General features: G+C 45.4%; 1 protein-coding gene across 1 annotated transcript in view; it reads left to right on the top strand.

Moving 5' to 3' along the window:
- Positions 1 to 17237, top strand: part of smyd3 (SET and MYND domain containing 3) — a 194065-nt gene that overhangs the window by 137393 nt on the left and 39435 nt on the right. The window contains exons 9-10 of the mRNA XM_071327203.1: positions 9535 to 9622; positions 9909 to 10092. Coding sequence (XP_071183304.1) covers positions 9535 to 9622; positions 9909 to 10092 — 272 coding nt within the window. The remainder of the gene's footprint in view (positions 1 to 9534; positions 9623 to 9908; positions 10093 to 17237) is intronic.

Raw genomic sequence — 17237 nt, 5'->3', positions numbered from 1 at the left:
AGCGCCTCTTCAACCTCAGGAGGCTGAAGAAATGTGGCTTGTCACCAAAATCACTCACAAACTTTTACAGATGCACAATCGAGAGCATTCTGTCGGGCTGTATCACCGCCTGGTACGGCAACTGCTCCGCCCACAACCATAAGGCTCTCTAGACGGTAGTGAGGTCTGCACAACGCATCACCGGGGGCAAACTACCTGCATCACCGGGGGCAAACTACCTGCCCTCCAGGACACCTACACCACCCGATGTCACAGGAAGGCCAAAAAGATCATGAAGGACAACAACCACCCGAGCCACTGCCTGTTCACCCCGCTATCATCCAGAAGGCGAGGTCAGTACAGGTGCATCAAAGCTGGGACCGAGAGACTGAAAAACAGCTTCTATCTCAAGGCCATCAGACTGTTAAACAGCCATCACTAACATTGAGTGGCTGCTGCCAACATACTGACTCAAATCTCTAGCCACTTGAATAATTAAAAATTGATGTAATAAATGTATCACTAGTCACTTTAAACAATGCCACTTTATATAATGTTTACATACCCTACATTACGCATCTCATATGTATATACTGAACTCTATACCATCTACTGCATCTTGCCTACGCAGTTCGGCCATCGCTCATCCATATATTTACATGTACATATTCTTATTCATTCCTTTACACTTGTGTGTAAAAGGTAGTTGTTGTGAAATTGTTCGAGTACTTGTTAGATATTACTGCATGGTCGGAACTAGAAGCACAAGCATTTCGCTACACTCGCATTAACATCTGCTAACCATGTGTATGTGACCAATGAAATTTGATTTGATTTGATCTCTTACACACACACACACGCTCCCACCACCCGCGAAAGGCTGTAATTAAGAAGTATAATTTCATGCTCCAAGGCCATCGCCACGGAGACTAGGCTGGGATGTGCAATGGAGTCGAGGTATTAAAACGATGGAAGTGAGGAGATGGAGAGAGCGAAAGAGGACAGGAAGAAGGCAGGAGGGAGAAAGGGGGTGTAGATTGAACAGTGTTTTCTATAATGATCCCGGTTGAATCATACACAGGAACCACCCAGCTCATCATCTATCTCAGTGTAGTGATTGAAGTGGAGCAGCTGTAGCAGGGCTTGAACCAGCAACGCCAGACAGTGCATTTACAGCCAGTCCTCTTGGTAGAAGCTGGTGTGAGGGATCAGAAGAACACGCATCTCCAGGGTATTCATTGATGGATAGTGATTTGATTTGCCCAAGTTGTTTCTCTCGCTCATTCCTTCTCTACCCCCCCCCCCCATCCCCTTCTCTCCTGATCTCTCTCTCTCTTGTTCTCTCTATCTCTCACCCGCTCCCTATTTTCTATCAGAAAAAGCTTTTCAATCTACTGGAAAGTTGGCTTTTGAGATTGACTCGTATTGTCTTCTTCAGTCTTTGTAGTGTGTGTGTGTGCGCGCGTGAGTGTGTGTGTAGTGATGTGATGCCTAAGGCTTGCAGGCAGATCTCTTTGTGAGCTATCGTTCACCTGCACAGAGAAACACTAACAGTAGCCAGCAGTGCTGTCACACAGAGATGTATTGTAGGAGGCACAAAAAAAACAACGCCTCACTATAATACGTCTACACACACACACACACACACACACACACCTTAAAAGCCTTGATTTGCATAATGTTTGGCTTCAGAAGCTGCCACTTGGCAGACACTGCAATTAACAACATTCAAGACACAAGGCATGATGGGATTTCTTCTGAGTCAACACCAATGTAATCGATCCCCAAAGCCTGTCAGACACATACAGTGGGGAGAACAAGTATTTGATACACTGCCGATTTTGCAGATTTTCCTACTTAAAAAGCATGTAGAGGTCTGTAATTTTTATCATAGGTACACTTCAACTGTGAGAGACGGAATCTAAAACAAAAATCCCGAAAATCACATTGTATGATTTTTAAGTAATTAATTTGCATTTTATTGCATGACATAAGTATTTGATACATCAGAAAAGCAGAACTTAATATTTGGTACAGAATCGTTTGTTTGCAATTACAGAGATCATACGTTTCCTGTAGTTCTTGACCAGGTTTGCACACACTGCAGCAGGGATTTTGGCCCACTCCTCCATACAGACCTTCTCCAGATCCTTCAGGTTTCGGGGCTGTCGCTGGGCAATACGGACTTTCAGCTCCCTCCAAAGATTTTCTATTGGGTTCATGTCTGGAGACTGGCTAGGCCACTCCAGGACCTTGAGATACTTCTTACGGAGCCACTCCTTAGTTGCCCTGGCTGTGTGTTTCGGGTCGTTGTCATACTGGAAGACCCAGCCACGACCCATCATCAATGCTCTTACTGAGGGAAGGAGGTTGTTGGCTAAGATCTCGCAATACATGGCCCCATCCATCCTCCCCTCAATACGGTGCAGTCGTCCTGTCCCCTTTGCAGAAAAGCATCCCCAAAGAATGATGTTTCCACCTCCATGCTTCACGGTTGGGATGGTGTTCTTGGGGTTGTACTCATCCTTCTTCTTCCTCCAAACACGGCGAGTGGAGTTTAGACCAAAAAGCTCTATTTTTGAATCATCAGACCACATGACCTTCTCCCATTCCTCCTCTGGATCATCCAGATGGTCATTGGCAAACTTCAGATGGGCCTGGACATGCGCCTGCTTGAGCAGGGGGACCTTGTGTGCGCTGCAGGATTTTAATCCATGACGGCGTAGTGTGTTACTAATGGTTTTCTTTGAGACTGTGGTCCCAGCTCTCTTCAGGTCATTGACCAGGTCCTGCCGTGTAGTTCTGGGCTGATCCCTCACCTTCCTCATGATCATTGATGCCCCACGAGGTGAGATCTTGCATGGAGCCCCAGACCGAGGGTGATTGACCATCATCTTGAACTTCTTCTATTTTCTTATATTTTCTAATAATTGCGCCAACAGTTGTTGCCTTCTCACCAAGCTGCTTGCCTATTGTCCTGTAGCCCATCCCAGCCTTGTGCAGGTCTACAATTTTATCCCTGATGTCCTTACACAGCTCTCTGGTCTTGGCCATTGTGGAGAGGTTGGAGTCTGTTTGATTGAGTGTGTGGACAGGTGTCTTTTTATACAGGTAACGAGTTCAAACAGGTGCAGTTAATACAGGTAATGAGTGGAGAACAGGAGGGCTTCTTAAAGAAAAACTAACAGGTCTGTGAGAGCCGGAATTCTTACTGGTTGGTAGGTGATCAAATACTTATGTCATGCAATAAAATGCAAATGAATTACTTAAAAATCATACAATGTGATTTTCTGGATTTTTGTTTTAGATTCCGTCTCTCACAGTTGAAGTGTACCTATGATAAAAATTACAGACCTCTACATGCTTTGTAAGTAGGAAAACCTGCAAAATCGGCAGTGTATCAAATACTTGTTCTCCCCACTGTACATACATACACACTGACCAAAGCAGTAGAGAAACATACGTGTTGTCTCGGATCACATTCTCATGTGGCCAATCCCACTGACAGGCTGCAAACCACACACACACACACACACACACACACACACACACACACACACACACACACGGACGGACGGACGGACGGACGGACGAACGGACACACACACTGCAGACATCATTATCAGCAACTTCCATTGTTCTTCCCTGAGAGAATGGCTAAGGCTTACCGGCATCCTCTTTCTCTCCCTTTCTCTACCTCTCTTTCACAACCTCTCCCCTACTCTCATCCTGTCTCCCTCACTTTCTCTACCTCTCTTTCACAACCTCTCCCCTACTCATCCTGTCTCCCTCACTTTCTCTACCTCTCTTTCACAACCTCTCCCCTACTCTCATCCTGTCTCCCTCACTTTCTCTACCTCTCTTTCACAACCTCTCCCCCTACTCTCATCCTGTCTCCCTCACTTTCTCTACCTCTCTTTCATAACCTCTCCCCTACTCTCATCCCGTCTCCCTCCCTTTCTCTACCTCTCTTTCACAACCTCTCCCTTACTCTCATCCTGTCTCCCTCACTTTCTCTCGCCTCTCTCCATCCCTGGTTCCTTCTCCCTACTTGTCTCTCCTCCCTATCTCTCTTTCTTTCTCTCTCTCCCTCCCTCTCTCTTTCCATGGTCAATAGTTCATCAGGTGTGACTAGGGCTGTGGCGGTCATGACATTTTGTCAGCCGGTTATCGTCATGCAAAAGACCGCCGGTCTCGCGGTAATTGACAATTCATTAACATAAACACGTTCAGCATCTCCGGGCCTCCGAGCAGACAAACCACTGATGCCTTTGGAACATCTACGTTTTTTAAAAGCCTAATAAATCAATTTAATATACACCATCACAATAAATCCGTAATTTATTTTTGTGAGCTCTAAAGAAACATTACGATATTAAGAAAATGGATTTCAGAAGAACAGAATAGGAGTTGGCCTACTGTATGTTATCTGGCTATTCTCCATTGTTCATTTAGCTGACAAGATAGGCTTATAAGTCCCGTGCCATTATTTTATATTATATGATTTTATAGTAAGAACAATATAATTGAACTTAGCTGAATAAAATGGAAAGGATATTTTTCCCATTATGGAGCGAGTGCCCATATGAAATGGCTATAATAAGTGTAAAAGTGATCAGGCTTTGAAACAACAACATCTACAGCAACCATGTTTTCCACTGTTTCAACCTGCTGTTCAACTAATAAGTGTTTGATGTGATTTTTTTGTATTTGCATTGATGTCAGAGTGGTTAGAAGGACAATAGAGTCCAGAGTACCAGGCCATTAGGACCTGATGGTAGTTAGCAAGTTGGGTACTACCAAAGCATGTCCAGAGTACTTAAAAGGAGATTTCCTGGGACACTACGTTCACAAGGAATTATAATGCGGTCATGACTGCCGGCGTGGCAGTAATATGGTCACCGCAACAGCCCTAGGTTTAACACCGATCTCTATGATATATATCACATTGGGGTTAAGGTTCACTAAACACTCGTAATTGTAACGGACTCAAACTAGTCAGAGGATCATGCACATATGAGTTGTTGTTGTTTCTGTCTGTCAAACTAGACAAAGGAACAAGATCATTCTGGCAGCTCCCTCTCGTTCTGCATTCGTCTATGACACTTTCAGAAGACACACACAGCACTGGGTGATGAATACTGCAAAGCTGACACGCATTGATGTCAGTTCAAAAACAGGGAAGCAGGCCTGGGGGATTTTAGCTGTCGCCTCTGTTATCTTCTCTCTGTGTGTGTGTCTGTTAACTGTTCAGTGTATGCTAGCAGGTACCCAGCACTACCTTCTCTCTCTTGTGTGTTTGCAGCCAGGCTCTAATTTGGTAACATTTTTACAATACATCTTTACTTCAGTAAAATGAGTCCCACGAAGGGCTGTTGCTTTGACCATATTACCCCGACACTGGCAGTCATGAGTCAGGACCGCAGTAAAACTCTACGTGACCATTGAGTCAAGGTGATCCTGTCTCATGCACTCTGGACATGCGTTAGTAGTACCCAACTCGCTAACGGTTATCAGGTCTCAGGGCTCTATTGTCCCTCTATGAATGCAAATGAAATCATCAAAACGGTTTGCGTTTTTAAAACTCACCTCAATATGATGGAGCAATTGGAAGAAGAAACAGTTTGAAAACTGAGTGGAGAACATGTGTCATTGTGTATGCTGTTTCAAAGCCTAACACAACGAAATGGGCAGCGCTTTCTAAGGTGATGAATAATTCAAAACAGCCATATGCATATTAGGGCTTATGCATAAACATAGGCCTATATATGAACCCAAAACCGAAAGAAAACCTGAATTAAATTAATGATTGTGCTGTTATACAATGCGTAGCCTACCGCATATTACACACAGCTGAAAGACATAAAAAAAATACACAGATTTAATGTCTTTGGTACATAATTGCTTTAGCCTAAATTAAACAAATTCAGATGTAGCCTACACGTATAGTGAATTTGTATTTGGTTGTCAAAATTCATAGGCCGACATCTCACCCCTGTGCATTTCCGTCTCCTCCCCTCTCCTACATTCCTTTCTCAAGCGCGCAGAGAAGAGGCGCTGTCAACAGTTTAATGAAATATGTTTCATTGTGATGTTCCCGAACAGATTTCACTTGGTTTCCCAATATTAAGCACTGGGTAGCTGCAGGAACAGGGTTGGCGAGCCCATGGCATACATAGTTTGGGCGTAATATCACTTGTCGCACAGCGAGAGGTTGCATGCTCCTCAAACAGTGGTTGATGCATGGAGTGAAATAACCTGAGTAGCCTACATAAGTGGGAAATGAACCAGCAGGAAAGTGGCCTCCGTTCGCTATAGGAGTGCATACAGATAGCATGTATTTCCCCCATGCTCCTGTTCCTGCCCATTTGATAATGGACCTATCTAGATCTAAACCAATGTTACATATTAGTAAATAAACTTTTATTTGCCTATAGTCTGATGGGTGAAAATATGATCACTTGATGAGAGAACAGGGTGTGCAGCCTGACCCAAGGAACCTAGTTCCAGCTTTTTTTTGTGCCTTTGTCAAATCATCAGTGGCCTATAGTGGCATCATGCAGCCCATATATGTTTTGATTTCTAAGGCATTCTAAGGTTTGTATCATTCACAACTGAAGTTGCCAAATGACTTTAAATCTAGCGTATAGGACCTGTTTCAAATGATCACTTTTACACTCAACATAACCATAGAGTAGGCCAACTCATATTCTGTTCTTCTGAAATACATTTTCTTCATATCATAATATTTCTTTAGACCTGCCTAAAATAAATCCTGGATTTCTTGTGATGGTGTATATTAAATAGATTAATGAAACTTAAAAAAAAAAAAAATGTATATGTTATAAAGGCGCCCATCAGCGGCCTGACGGGAGACCTGGAGATGCTGAGACCTGGAGATGCTGAACATGATTAATTAAACATTTCCTGACCGCCACAGCCCCATTCCCAAATACCAAAACCTTGTCAATATTTGGTCCAACTGACACTGTAGTGTTAGTCTGCCTCAGCCATCAGCCCCATAATGTAGGGAGTCACCCCCATACCATGGAAAGAGCTCTGAAACCCAATGATCATTTAATATGAGGCAGCTACACGGTGCCCGGTTCTGACTGTGGCTGTCAGTGTCTGTTATTGTCCTCTTTAAACTAGCAGGCCTAGAGCAGCTTTACACACCCACACACACACACACACACCACACACACACCACACACACCACACACACACACACACACACACACACACACACACACACACACACACACACACACACACACACACACACACACACACACACACACACACACACACACACACACACACACACACACACACACACAGATTGCTTGGGTTCGCCGTTACCACAGATAGTCAGTCAGTATTATGGTTCTGGGCTTTGACACCTGCTGACAGCCTCGGGTTTGAGAAAGAAGTAGAGAGTGGGAAGGATAGAGGGAGAGAGAGACAAGAGGATGGAGAGAAATAGGCTAAGATGCGTTCTGCCTGCAGTGTATGGTGGTGATGACAAGCTACCTTGAGCTCTCAGCCAAACATGAGCTCCAAGTTAACATACAGCCAGTGTTTTCCATTAGTCCACAATTGTTTGCAGAATTGTTTTGCATTTTCCATTTCCAGTTGTCCTTCAAGACCCATTTCACCACATAAAACAAACAAAAAAATGTTACTAAGTCTGTCAACCTTGAGTGCCACAGGGGACTGGTATCTGGAAATTCTTAAATAGTAGTAAATAGTTTATAGTAATAGATTATATATAGTCGAAAGTTCTGAAGAAGCACTCTGAGTACCACAATGATCGTGTTTTGATCATGTTTATGTTTATAAGACATTTATAAGCAGCTAGCCTTTCTTCAACATCTCCAATTTAAGCCGACTAGAAAGTGTGTGCCCTCAGGCCTGGAGGGAATAAAAAGTCATTCCGCTACCCAAGAATAGTAAAGCCTTCTTTACTGGCTCAAATAGCAAACCAATCAGCCTGGTACCAACCCTTAGTCAACTTCTGGAAAAATGGTGTTTGACCAGATACAGTGCTATTTTACAGTAAACAAATGATCAACAGACTTTCAGCATGCTTATAGGGAAGGACATTCAACAAGCACAGCACTTACACAAATGACTAATGATTGGCTGAGAGAAATTGATGATAGAATGAGTGTTTGGTTAGACTTCAATGCGGCTTTTGACATTTTCGATCATAGTCTGCTGTTGGAAAAACGTATGTGTTATGCCTTTATACCCCCTGCTATATTGTAGATAAAGAGTAAAGATAACAGAACACAAAGGGTGTTCTTTAATGGAAGCCTTTCCAACAAAGTCCAGGTAGAATCAGGAATTCCCCAGGGTAGCTGTTTAGGCCCCTTACTTTTTTCAATCTTTACTAACGACATGCCACTGGTTTTGAGTAAAGCCAGTGTGTCTATGTATGCGGATGACTCAACACTATACACATCAGCTACTACAGCAACTGACATGACTGCAACACTTAACAAAGAGCTGCAGGTAGTTTCGGTATGGTGGCAAGGAATAAGTTAGTCCAAAATATTTCTAGAACTAAACGCATTGTATTTGGGACAAATCATTCACTAAACCCTAAACCTCAACTACATCTCGTAATGAATAATGTGGATATTGAGCAAGTTGAGGTGACTAAACTACCAACTACCAGTTACCATGGATTGTAAACTGTCATGGTCAAAACATGTTGATACAACAGTAGCTAAGATGGGGAGAAGGCTGTCCATAATAAAGCACTGCTCTGCCATCTAAACAACACTATCAACAAGGCAGGTCCTGCAGGCCTAGTTTTGTCGCACCTTGACTACTGTTCAGTAGTGTGGTCAGGTGCCACAAAGAGGGACTTAGGAAAATTGCAGTTGGTTCAGAACAGGGCATGGCCCTTAAAAGTACACGGAGAGCTAACATTAATGATATGCATGTCAATCTCTCATGGCTCAAAGTGGACGAGAGATTGTCATCACTGCTTATTTTTGTAAGAAGTGTTGACAAGCTGAATGCAACGAGCTGTCTGTTTAAACTAATAACCCACAGCATTGTACACCCATGCATACCCCACAAGACATGCCCCCAGAGGTCTCTTCACAATCCCCAAGTCCAGAATAGGAGGCGCACAGTACTATATAGAGCCATGACTACATGGAACTCTATTCCACATCAGGTAACTGATGCAAGCAGTAGAATCAGATTGAAAAAACAGGTAAAAATACACCTTATGGAACAGCGGGGACTGTGAAGAGACACAAAAGTACAGACACACGCATACATTGTAATATTGTTGTATGGTGGTATTATACATTTTGTATTGTAGAGATGTAGTGGTGTAATAATATTTTATGATGTACTGTTTTATCTTTGTATGTAATGTAAGTGTTTTAATGTGTTTGGACCCCAGGAAGACTAGCTGCTGTCCTGGGGATCCCTAATAAATACAAATACGAACACTAACTGTCCCATGATGCTAACAGCATGTACTGTAACTATATGGTCCCTGACCCTCTCTCCTCCTCTCTCCATGGCCAGGACCCCATGATGCTGTGTGGGGACGAGGAGGCCTGGACCCCCCTGAGAGAAGCCATCCCCAGGTTGGAGAACCTACAGACACATGGTGGTATCCTTTACACAAGAATCACCCATGGCCAATATGTCACAACGTTAAAATGTATAATTAAACAAATATGCGCTCGCACATACACACACCACATCTCATCTGTCCATTTTATGCTCTCTATTTTAGTCCAGTCATAATTATCTCTGTCAATCTAGTGCTCTTTCTCCCTCTCCTCCCGCTCTCTCTTTCTCCCTCTCCTCCCTCTCCCTTTCCCTCCCTCACCTCCCGCTCTCTCTTTCTCCCTCTCCTCCCTCTCTTTCTGGTGTGCCCTTAACTCCGTCTCCAGACTGGAATGAGCTCTTATATGAGTGTAGTTCTCTGCTGGCTCCAGTGGGTGGCGCTGTCTCCGCAGTCCCTGATGGTAATGTGTACCGTCTCAGGGTGACTGACTTAGCCCTGGACGCCTGCATCAACCTGGCCCAATGGGACACAGCACTGGCCTATGGCACCATCACCCTGGAGCCTTACAGGTGGGTGTGTGAATGTCAGAAATGACATGTTGTGTAAAGTGAATAAAGGTGGTAAGTCTGTGTGTTGTAGCCAATGTCATCGAGTGACCCATGATACACTCTGCTCCTTATTGCATGGTTACACTGTTTCAGTCTCTACCAGACATTAAACACAAAGAGAAATTCATACAATGAAAGCATATCCAAACGCACTTCAGCCCTGCTTGGACAAAAAGGGGAATCAATTTGAGACAACACAGGATCATTTTGATCTGGATTAAATTCAATTATTTGAAAAACTGGGCCCGGGGCATTAGCATATATATATATATATATATATATATAAAATAAATTCTAGTTCCCACAAAATATCTGATCATTTTTACACATAGGACGTAACAGACTAAAGATTGTTTGAGTTCCTAATCTTGTTTCCATGTCCAGAGGGAAATAGATGTACTGTAAGTTGTAGTGCAAAAAGTTGTAGTGCAAAGTATATTTATTAAACAGGGTTTGGGGTCGAGGGTTAGGGGTCGAGGGTTAGAAGGTTTGGGTTAGAGTTGGGGGCAGGGTTAGGGTTCAGGGTTAAAAGGTTTGGGGTAAAGGGTAAAGGGTTAGAGTTGTGTTTAGGCTTTAGTGCAGGGTTGGGGTCAATTGCTTTTCAATTCAGTCAATTCAGGAAGTGAACAGAAAATCCAATATCAATTCCAACTTTCCTCATTGCCTCCTATGAGAAATTGACTGAATTGAAATAGAATTGGCCCCAACCCTGGTTTGGGTTAGGGATTAGGATTTAGAAGTTAGGGTTTAAGGTTGGTGTTAGGGGTTAGGGGTTAGAGGCTAGGGTTTAGACATGCCCGGTATAGCACCCTCTGCAGGAGCAGTCCCCATCGGCGTTCCTGCAGGCTCAAACGGGGGGGGGGGGGGGGTCTCAGTCTTGTTGAAGAGGGCCTTGTTGAAGATGGGCACATGACCCTGGGCACAATGATCTGGAACAAACACAGACATTACATTGGGGTGAATAATAGGCTCACAAGTGAAGCATGTCAGTTAATAGTCAGTATAAGGGTTTGAGTTAGGGATAAGGACCATGGGCGTTTCATTGCTCAACCGGTGACTTAGCCTGATCATAATGATCAGATCATATGACACACAGTATAATGGTCTGTCTATAAACTACGGTACCAGTGAGGATTTCATAACACTGGACAACTTGTTACAGCTGTTGAGAAGTCATTGAAAATAATATAATTTTTGAACGTCATTACATTCTTAAGATATACGGCGGGAACATAGTCAATACAATTCACGAGTTGATTTAAAACCTATGTTTAAAACCCTTTATCGTGGTTGGTGTCTTGACTGATTTGTCCGAAATCGTGTGACATAAAACATAACTTTTCCGTCCTTGCATTTATGGCTGTGTAAGTTGTCGTTATATCATATATTAGGCATTAATCAGTTAAATTAGACATTGAACTTCAACCCTGTAAGAATTCTGGATCTAGTTTTTTATATAGAGATCTCAGAAATGTGGTGTAACTATGTAACATTTAGTGTCTCCTAATGTTATGGATTGAAAACAGTTTTCACGGTCACACAAATCCAAAATAAGAAATGCGATTGAAAAATCAAATGCTTCTAACCGAAAGAGTCACCTTACCTTGATACTTAAAACCTAAATCGATACTGTCATTAACGTGGCTCTTCAATATTTACGCATAATACAGCTTTTTAACTACGCCGGGATACATCTTCATCATCTGATCCAGGAACTAATTTTCTGAATGACAGCCAAGTGACGAACAGCTGTTGTGATGATTTAACAGAGAAAGTTTTACAGTAATGAGTTCCTTGTTTTCATATGTTGACAAAAACATTTTGTTTCCCATGTTACAACTGCAATGTTAAACAACACAAGGGGCTTTGAAGTAGCCTACTTTAACTTTGAATTTGGAGCTCAGAAATTCAAGTTCTGGAATAGGCCTACCTTGAAAATCAGACATTTCCTAAATGTGTTGCTTTAAAAGTACTTGTTATTATTATAGCCAATTTACAAGTTCTCCTGCTCCCTTAAAATTCTCAGTGATTTCATTTTTGATCAGTTTTTGTGAGGCCTCGTGTTTGTTTCCCGCCGCTTCTATTGAAGGGTGTTGTGCTAGCTACTATGTTGTGTTAAAACCATGTGCGGTTATTATGATGACAACATCTAATGTTGACTTCCACTTGGCTTTCCATACAAATCCTTCCATTAAAAAAGGAACCTGTCACGTTCCTGACCTGTTTTCTGCTAGTTTTGTATGTGTTAGTTGGTCAGGACGTGAGTTTGGGTGGGCAGTCTATGTTTTCTGTTTCTATGTTGGTTAATGGGTACCTAATATGGTTCTCAATTAGAGGCAGGTGGTTTTCATCTCCTCTGATTGAGAATCATATTAAGGTAGGTAGTTTCACAGTGTTTGTTTGTGGGTGGTTGTCTCCTGTGTCTGTGTTTGTTTTGCACCATACGGGACTGTTTCGTTCGTTCGTCGTTTTGTGTAGTCATTTTCCTGTTCGTTCGTTCTGCGTTACATGTAAGTCCTTACGTTCAGGTTTGTCTACATCGTTTTGTTATTTTGTTTCTATTCAAGTGTTCGTCGTGTTTTTGGTTTCGTTTAATAAATATCATGTCAAATCACAAGTCTGCATTTTGGTTCGATCCCTGCTCCTCCTCTTCGGATGAAGAGGAGGAGGAACGCCGTTACAGAACCACCCACCACAACAGAACCAAGCAGCGTAAGTTCGCGCAGCGGCCGAGTAATCAGGACTCGTGGACTTGGGAGGACGTATTAAACGGAAAGGGTTGCTACACATGGGAGGAGATCCGGGCTGGAAGGGATCGCCTCCCATGGGAACAGCTGGAGGCATTAAGGAGAGCAGAGGCTACCGGAGAAAGGAACCGAAGCTATGAAGGTACACGGCTAGCAAGGAAGCCCGAGAAGAAACCCCAAAAATTTCTTGGGGGGGGGGATAAGAGGTAGTGGGCCAAGGGCAGGTAGGAGACCTGCGCCCACTTCCCAGGCTAACCGTGGAGAGCGGGAGTACGGGTAGACACCGTGTTACGCAGTAGAGCGCACGGTGTCTCCTGTACGTGTGCATAGCCCGGTGCGGGTTATTCCACCTCCCCGCACTGGTAGGGCTAGATTGAGCATTGAGCCAAGTGCCATGAAGCCGGCTCTACATATCTGGCCACCAGTACGTCTCCTTGGGCCGGCTTACATGGCACCAGCCTTACGCATGGTGTCCCCGGTTCGCCTACATAGCCCGGTGCGGGTTATTCCACCTCCTCGCACTGGTCGGGCGACGGGGAGTATTCAACCAGGTAAGGTTGGGCAGGCTCGGTGCTCAAGGGAGCCAGTACGCCTGCACGGTCCGGTATTTCCGGCGCCACCTTCCCGCCCCAGCCCAGTACCACCAGTGCCTACACCACGCACCAGGCTTCCAGTGCGTTTCCAGAGCCCTGTTCCTCCTCCACGCACTCTTCCTATGGTGCGTGTATCCAGTTCGGTGCCTCCAGTTCCGGCAACACGCACTAAGCCTCCTGTGCGTCTCCAGAGCCCTGTACGCACTGTTCCTTCTCCCCGTACTCTTCCTGATGTGCGTGCCCTCAGCCCGGTGCCACCAGTGCCGGTACCACGCACCAGGCCTATAGTGCGCTTCGAGAGGTCAGTGTGCCCTGTCCCTGCTCCCCGTACTAGCCTTGAAGTGCGTGTCTCCAGTCCGGTGCCTCCAGTTCCGGCACCACGCACCAGGCCTACAGTGCGCCTTATCCGGCGAGAGCCATCCGTCTCCCCAGCGCCATCTGAGCCATCCGTCTCCATAGCGCCATCTGAGCCATCCGTCTCCATAGCGCCATCTGAGCCATCCGTCTCCCCAGCGCCATCTGAGCCATCCGTCTCTATAGCGCCATCTGAGCCATCCGTCTCCCCAGCGCCATCTGAGCCATCCGTCTGCCCAGTGCCGTCTGAGCCATCCGTCTGTCCCGAGCCATTAGAGCCGCCCGTCTGTCCCGAGCCGTCAGAGCCGTTCGTCAGTCAGGAGCCGCTAGAGCCGTTCGTCAGTCAGGATCTGCCAGAGCCGCCAACCAGTCAGGATCTGCCAGAGCCGCCAACCAGACAGGATCTGCCAGAGCCGCCAACCAGACAGGATCTGCCAGAGCCGCCAACCAGACAGGATCTGCCAGAGCCGCCAACCAGACAGGATCTGCCAGAGCCGCCAACCAGACAGGATCTGCCAGAGCCGCCAACCAGACAGGATCTGCCAGAGCCGCCAGCCAGACAGGATCTGCCAGAGCCGCCAGCCAGACAGGATCTGCCAGAGCCGTTAGTGAGCCATGAGCAGCCAGAGCCGTTAGTGAGCCATGAGCAGCCAGAACCGTCAGCGAGCCATGAGCAGCCAGAGCCGTCAGCCTGCCATGAGCGTCCAGAGCCGTCAGCCTGCCATGAGCGTCCAGAGCCGTCAGCCTGCCATGAGCGTCCAGAGCCGTCAGCCTGCCATGAGCGTCCAGAGCCGTCAGCCTGCCATGAGCGTCCAGAGCCGTCAGCCTGCCATGAGCGTCCGGAGCCGTCATTCATCCAGAACTGCCTCTCAGTCCAGAGCTGTCTCTCTGTCCGGAGCTGCCCTTCAGTCCGGAGTTGCCCCTCTATCCTGAGCTACCTCTCTATCCTGAGCTACCTCTCTATCCTGAGCTATCCCTCTGTCCTGAGCTACCTCTCTGTCCTGAGCTACCTTGTCCCGGAGCTGTCCTTTATCTTGGTGTTGCCCCTTAAATTAGGTGGGGGAAATAAGAGGGTGGTCATTCTAAGGGGGAGACGTAAGCTGGGATTGACTATGGTGGGGTGGGGACCTCGCCCAGAGCCTGAGCCACCACCGTGGTCAGATGCCCACCCAGACCCTCCCCTAGACTTTTGGTGGTGCGTTCGGGGTATGCACCTTGAGGGGGGGGTTATGTCACGTTCCTGACCTGTTTTCTGTTAGTTTTGTATGTGTTAGTTGGTCAGGACGTGAGTTTGGGTGGGCAGTCTATGTTTTCTGTTTCTATGTTGGTTAATGGGTGACCTAATATGGTTCTCAATTAGAGGCAGGTGGTTTTCATCTCCTCTGATTGAGAATCATATTAAGGTAGGTAGTTTCACAGTGTTTGTTTGTGGGTGGTTGTCTCCTGTGTCTGTGTTTGTTTTGCACCATACGGGACTGTTTCGTTCGTTCGTCGTTTTGTGTAGTCATTTTCCTGTTCGTTCGTTCTGCGTTACATGTAAGTCCTTACGTTCAGGTTTGTCTACATCGTTTTGTTATTTTGTTTCTATTCAAGTGTTCGTCGTGTTTTTGGTTTCGTTTAATAAATATCATGTCAAATCACAAGTCTGCATTTTGGTTCGATCCCTGCTCCTCCTCTTCGGATGAAGAACCTGGTTTTTGGTCACTTTCTTATTACAAAAACAGCGATGCTGAGATGAATGCTACCACTATTCATGGCTTTATTATGTGTGCCTACGTCAGCCACATAGGCTACAGAAAAATGTATCCTTTCTATTTAGTTCGGCAATGTCCACAATATTTTCACATATTTTAGAATATAATAAAAATTGGAATATCAAGGCCTTAAACTGCATTATTCTTAAAATGCTCATGGCCTACTTTTTCTTTTACACTTTTTGCATGTTTTTTGGGGGTAGGGGGGTTCTGTATTAGGCCCTATATGTACAATTATAGGGCCTACTACATCAATTATAATATTTTATAAACTGGGTGGTTCGAGCCCTGAATGCTGATTTGGCTGACAGCCGTGGTATATCAGATCGTATACCACGGGTATGACAAAACATTTATTTTTACTGCTCTAATTACATTGGTTACCAGTTTATAATAGCAGTAATGCACCTCAGGGGTTTGTGGTATGTTGGCCATGTACCACACCCCCTCGTGCCTTATTGCTTAAGTATAACATTGAGGTCTTTGAAAATTACAAATAAGTGCTTGAAAAATCAAATCAAATCAAATGTATTTATATAGCCCTTCTTACATCAGCTGATATCTCAAAGTGCTGTACAGAAACCCAGCCTAAAACCCCAAACAGCAAGCAATGCAGGTGTAGAAGCACGGTGGCTAGGAAAACTCCCTAGAAAGGCCAAAACCTAGGAAGAAACCTAGAGAGGAACCAGGCTATGAGGTGTGGCCAGTCCTCTTCTGGCTGTGCCGGGTGGAGATTATAACAGAACATGGCCAAGATGTTCAAATGTTCATAAATGACTAGCATGGTCAAATAATAATAATCACAGTAGTTGTCGAGGGTGCAACAAGTCAGCACCTCAGGAGTAAATGTCAGTTGGCTTTTCATAGCCGATCATTAAGAGTATCTCTACCGCTCCTGCTGTCTCTAGAGAGTTGAAAACAGCAGGTCTGGGACAGGTAGCACGTCCAGTGAACAGGTCAGGGTTCCATAGCCGCAGGCAGAACAGTTGAAACTGGAGCAGCAGTACGGCCAGGTGGATTGGGGATAGCAAGGAGTCATCATGCCAGGTAGTCCTGAGGCATGGTGCTAGGGCTCAGGTCCTCCGAGAGAGAGAGAAAGAAAGAAAGAGAGAATTATAGAGAGCATACTTAAATTCACACAGGACACCGGATAAGACAGGAGAAGTACTCCAGATATAACAGACTGACCCTAGCCCCCCGACACATAAACTACTGCATCATAAATACTGGAGGCTGAGACAGGAGTGGTCAGGAGACACTGTGGCCCCATCCGATGATACCCCCGGACAGGGCCAAACAGGCAGGATATAACCTCAACCACTTTGCCAAAGCACAGCCCCCACACCACTAGAGGGATATCTTCAACCACCAACTTACCATCCTGAGACAAGGCCGAGTATAGCCCGCAAAGATCTCCGCCACGGCACAAACCAAGGGGGGCGCCAACCCAGACAGAAGATCACGTCAGTGACTCAACCCACTCAAGTGATGCACCCCTCCTAGGGACAGCATGGAAGAGCACTAGTAAGCCAGTGACTCAGCCCCTGTAATAGGGTTAGAGGCAGAGAATCCCAGTGGAGAGAGGGGAACCGGCCAGGCAGACACAGCAAGGGCGGTTCGTTGCTCCAGAGCCTTTCCGTTCACCTTCACACTCCTGG

Source organism: Salvelinus alpinus, chromosome 9 (genome assembly GCF_045679555.1).
Source record: "Salvelinus alpinus chromosome 9, SLU_Salpinus.1, whole genome shotgun sequence".
In the NCBI taxonomy this organism is placed as follows: Eukaryota; Metazoa; Chordata; class Actinopteri; order Salmoniformes; family Salmonidae; genus Salvelinus; species Salvelinus alpinus.
This window is presented reverse-complemented; position numbering and strand designations above follow the sequence as displayed.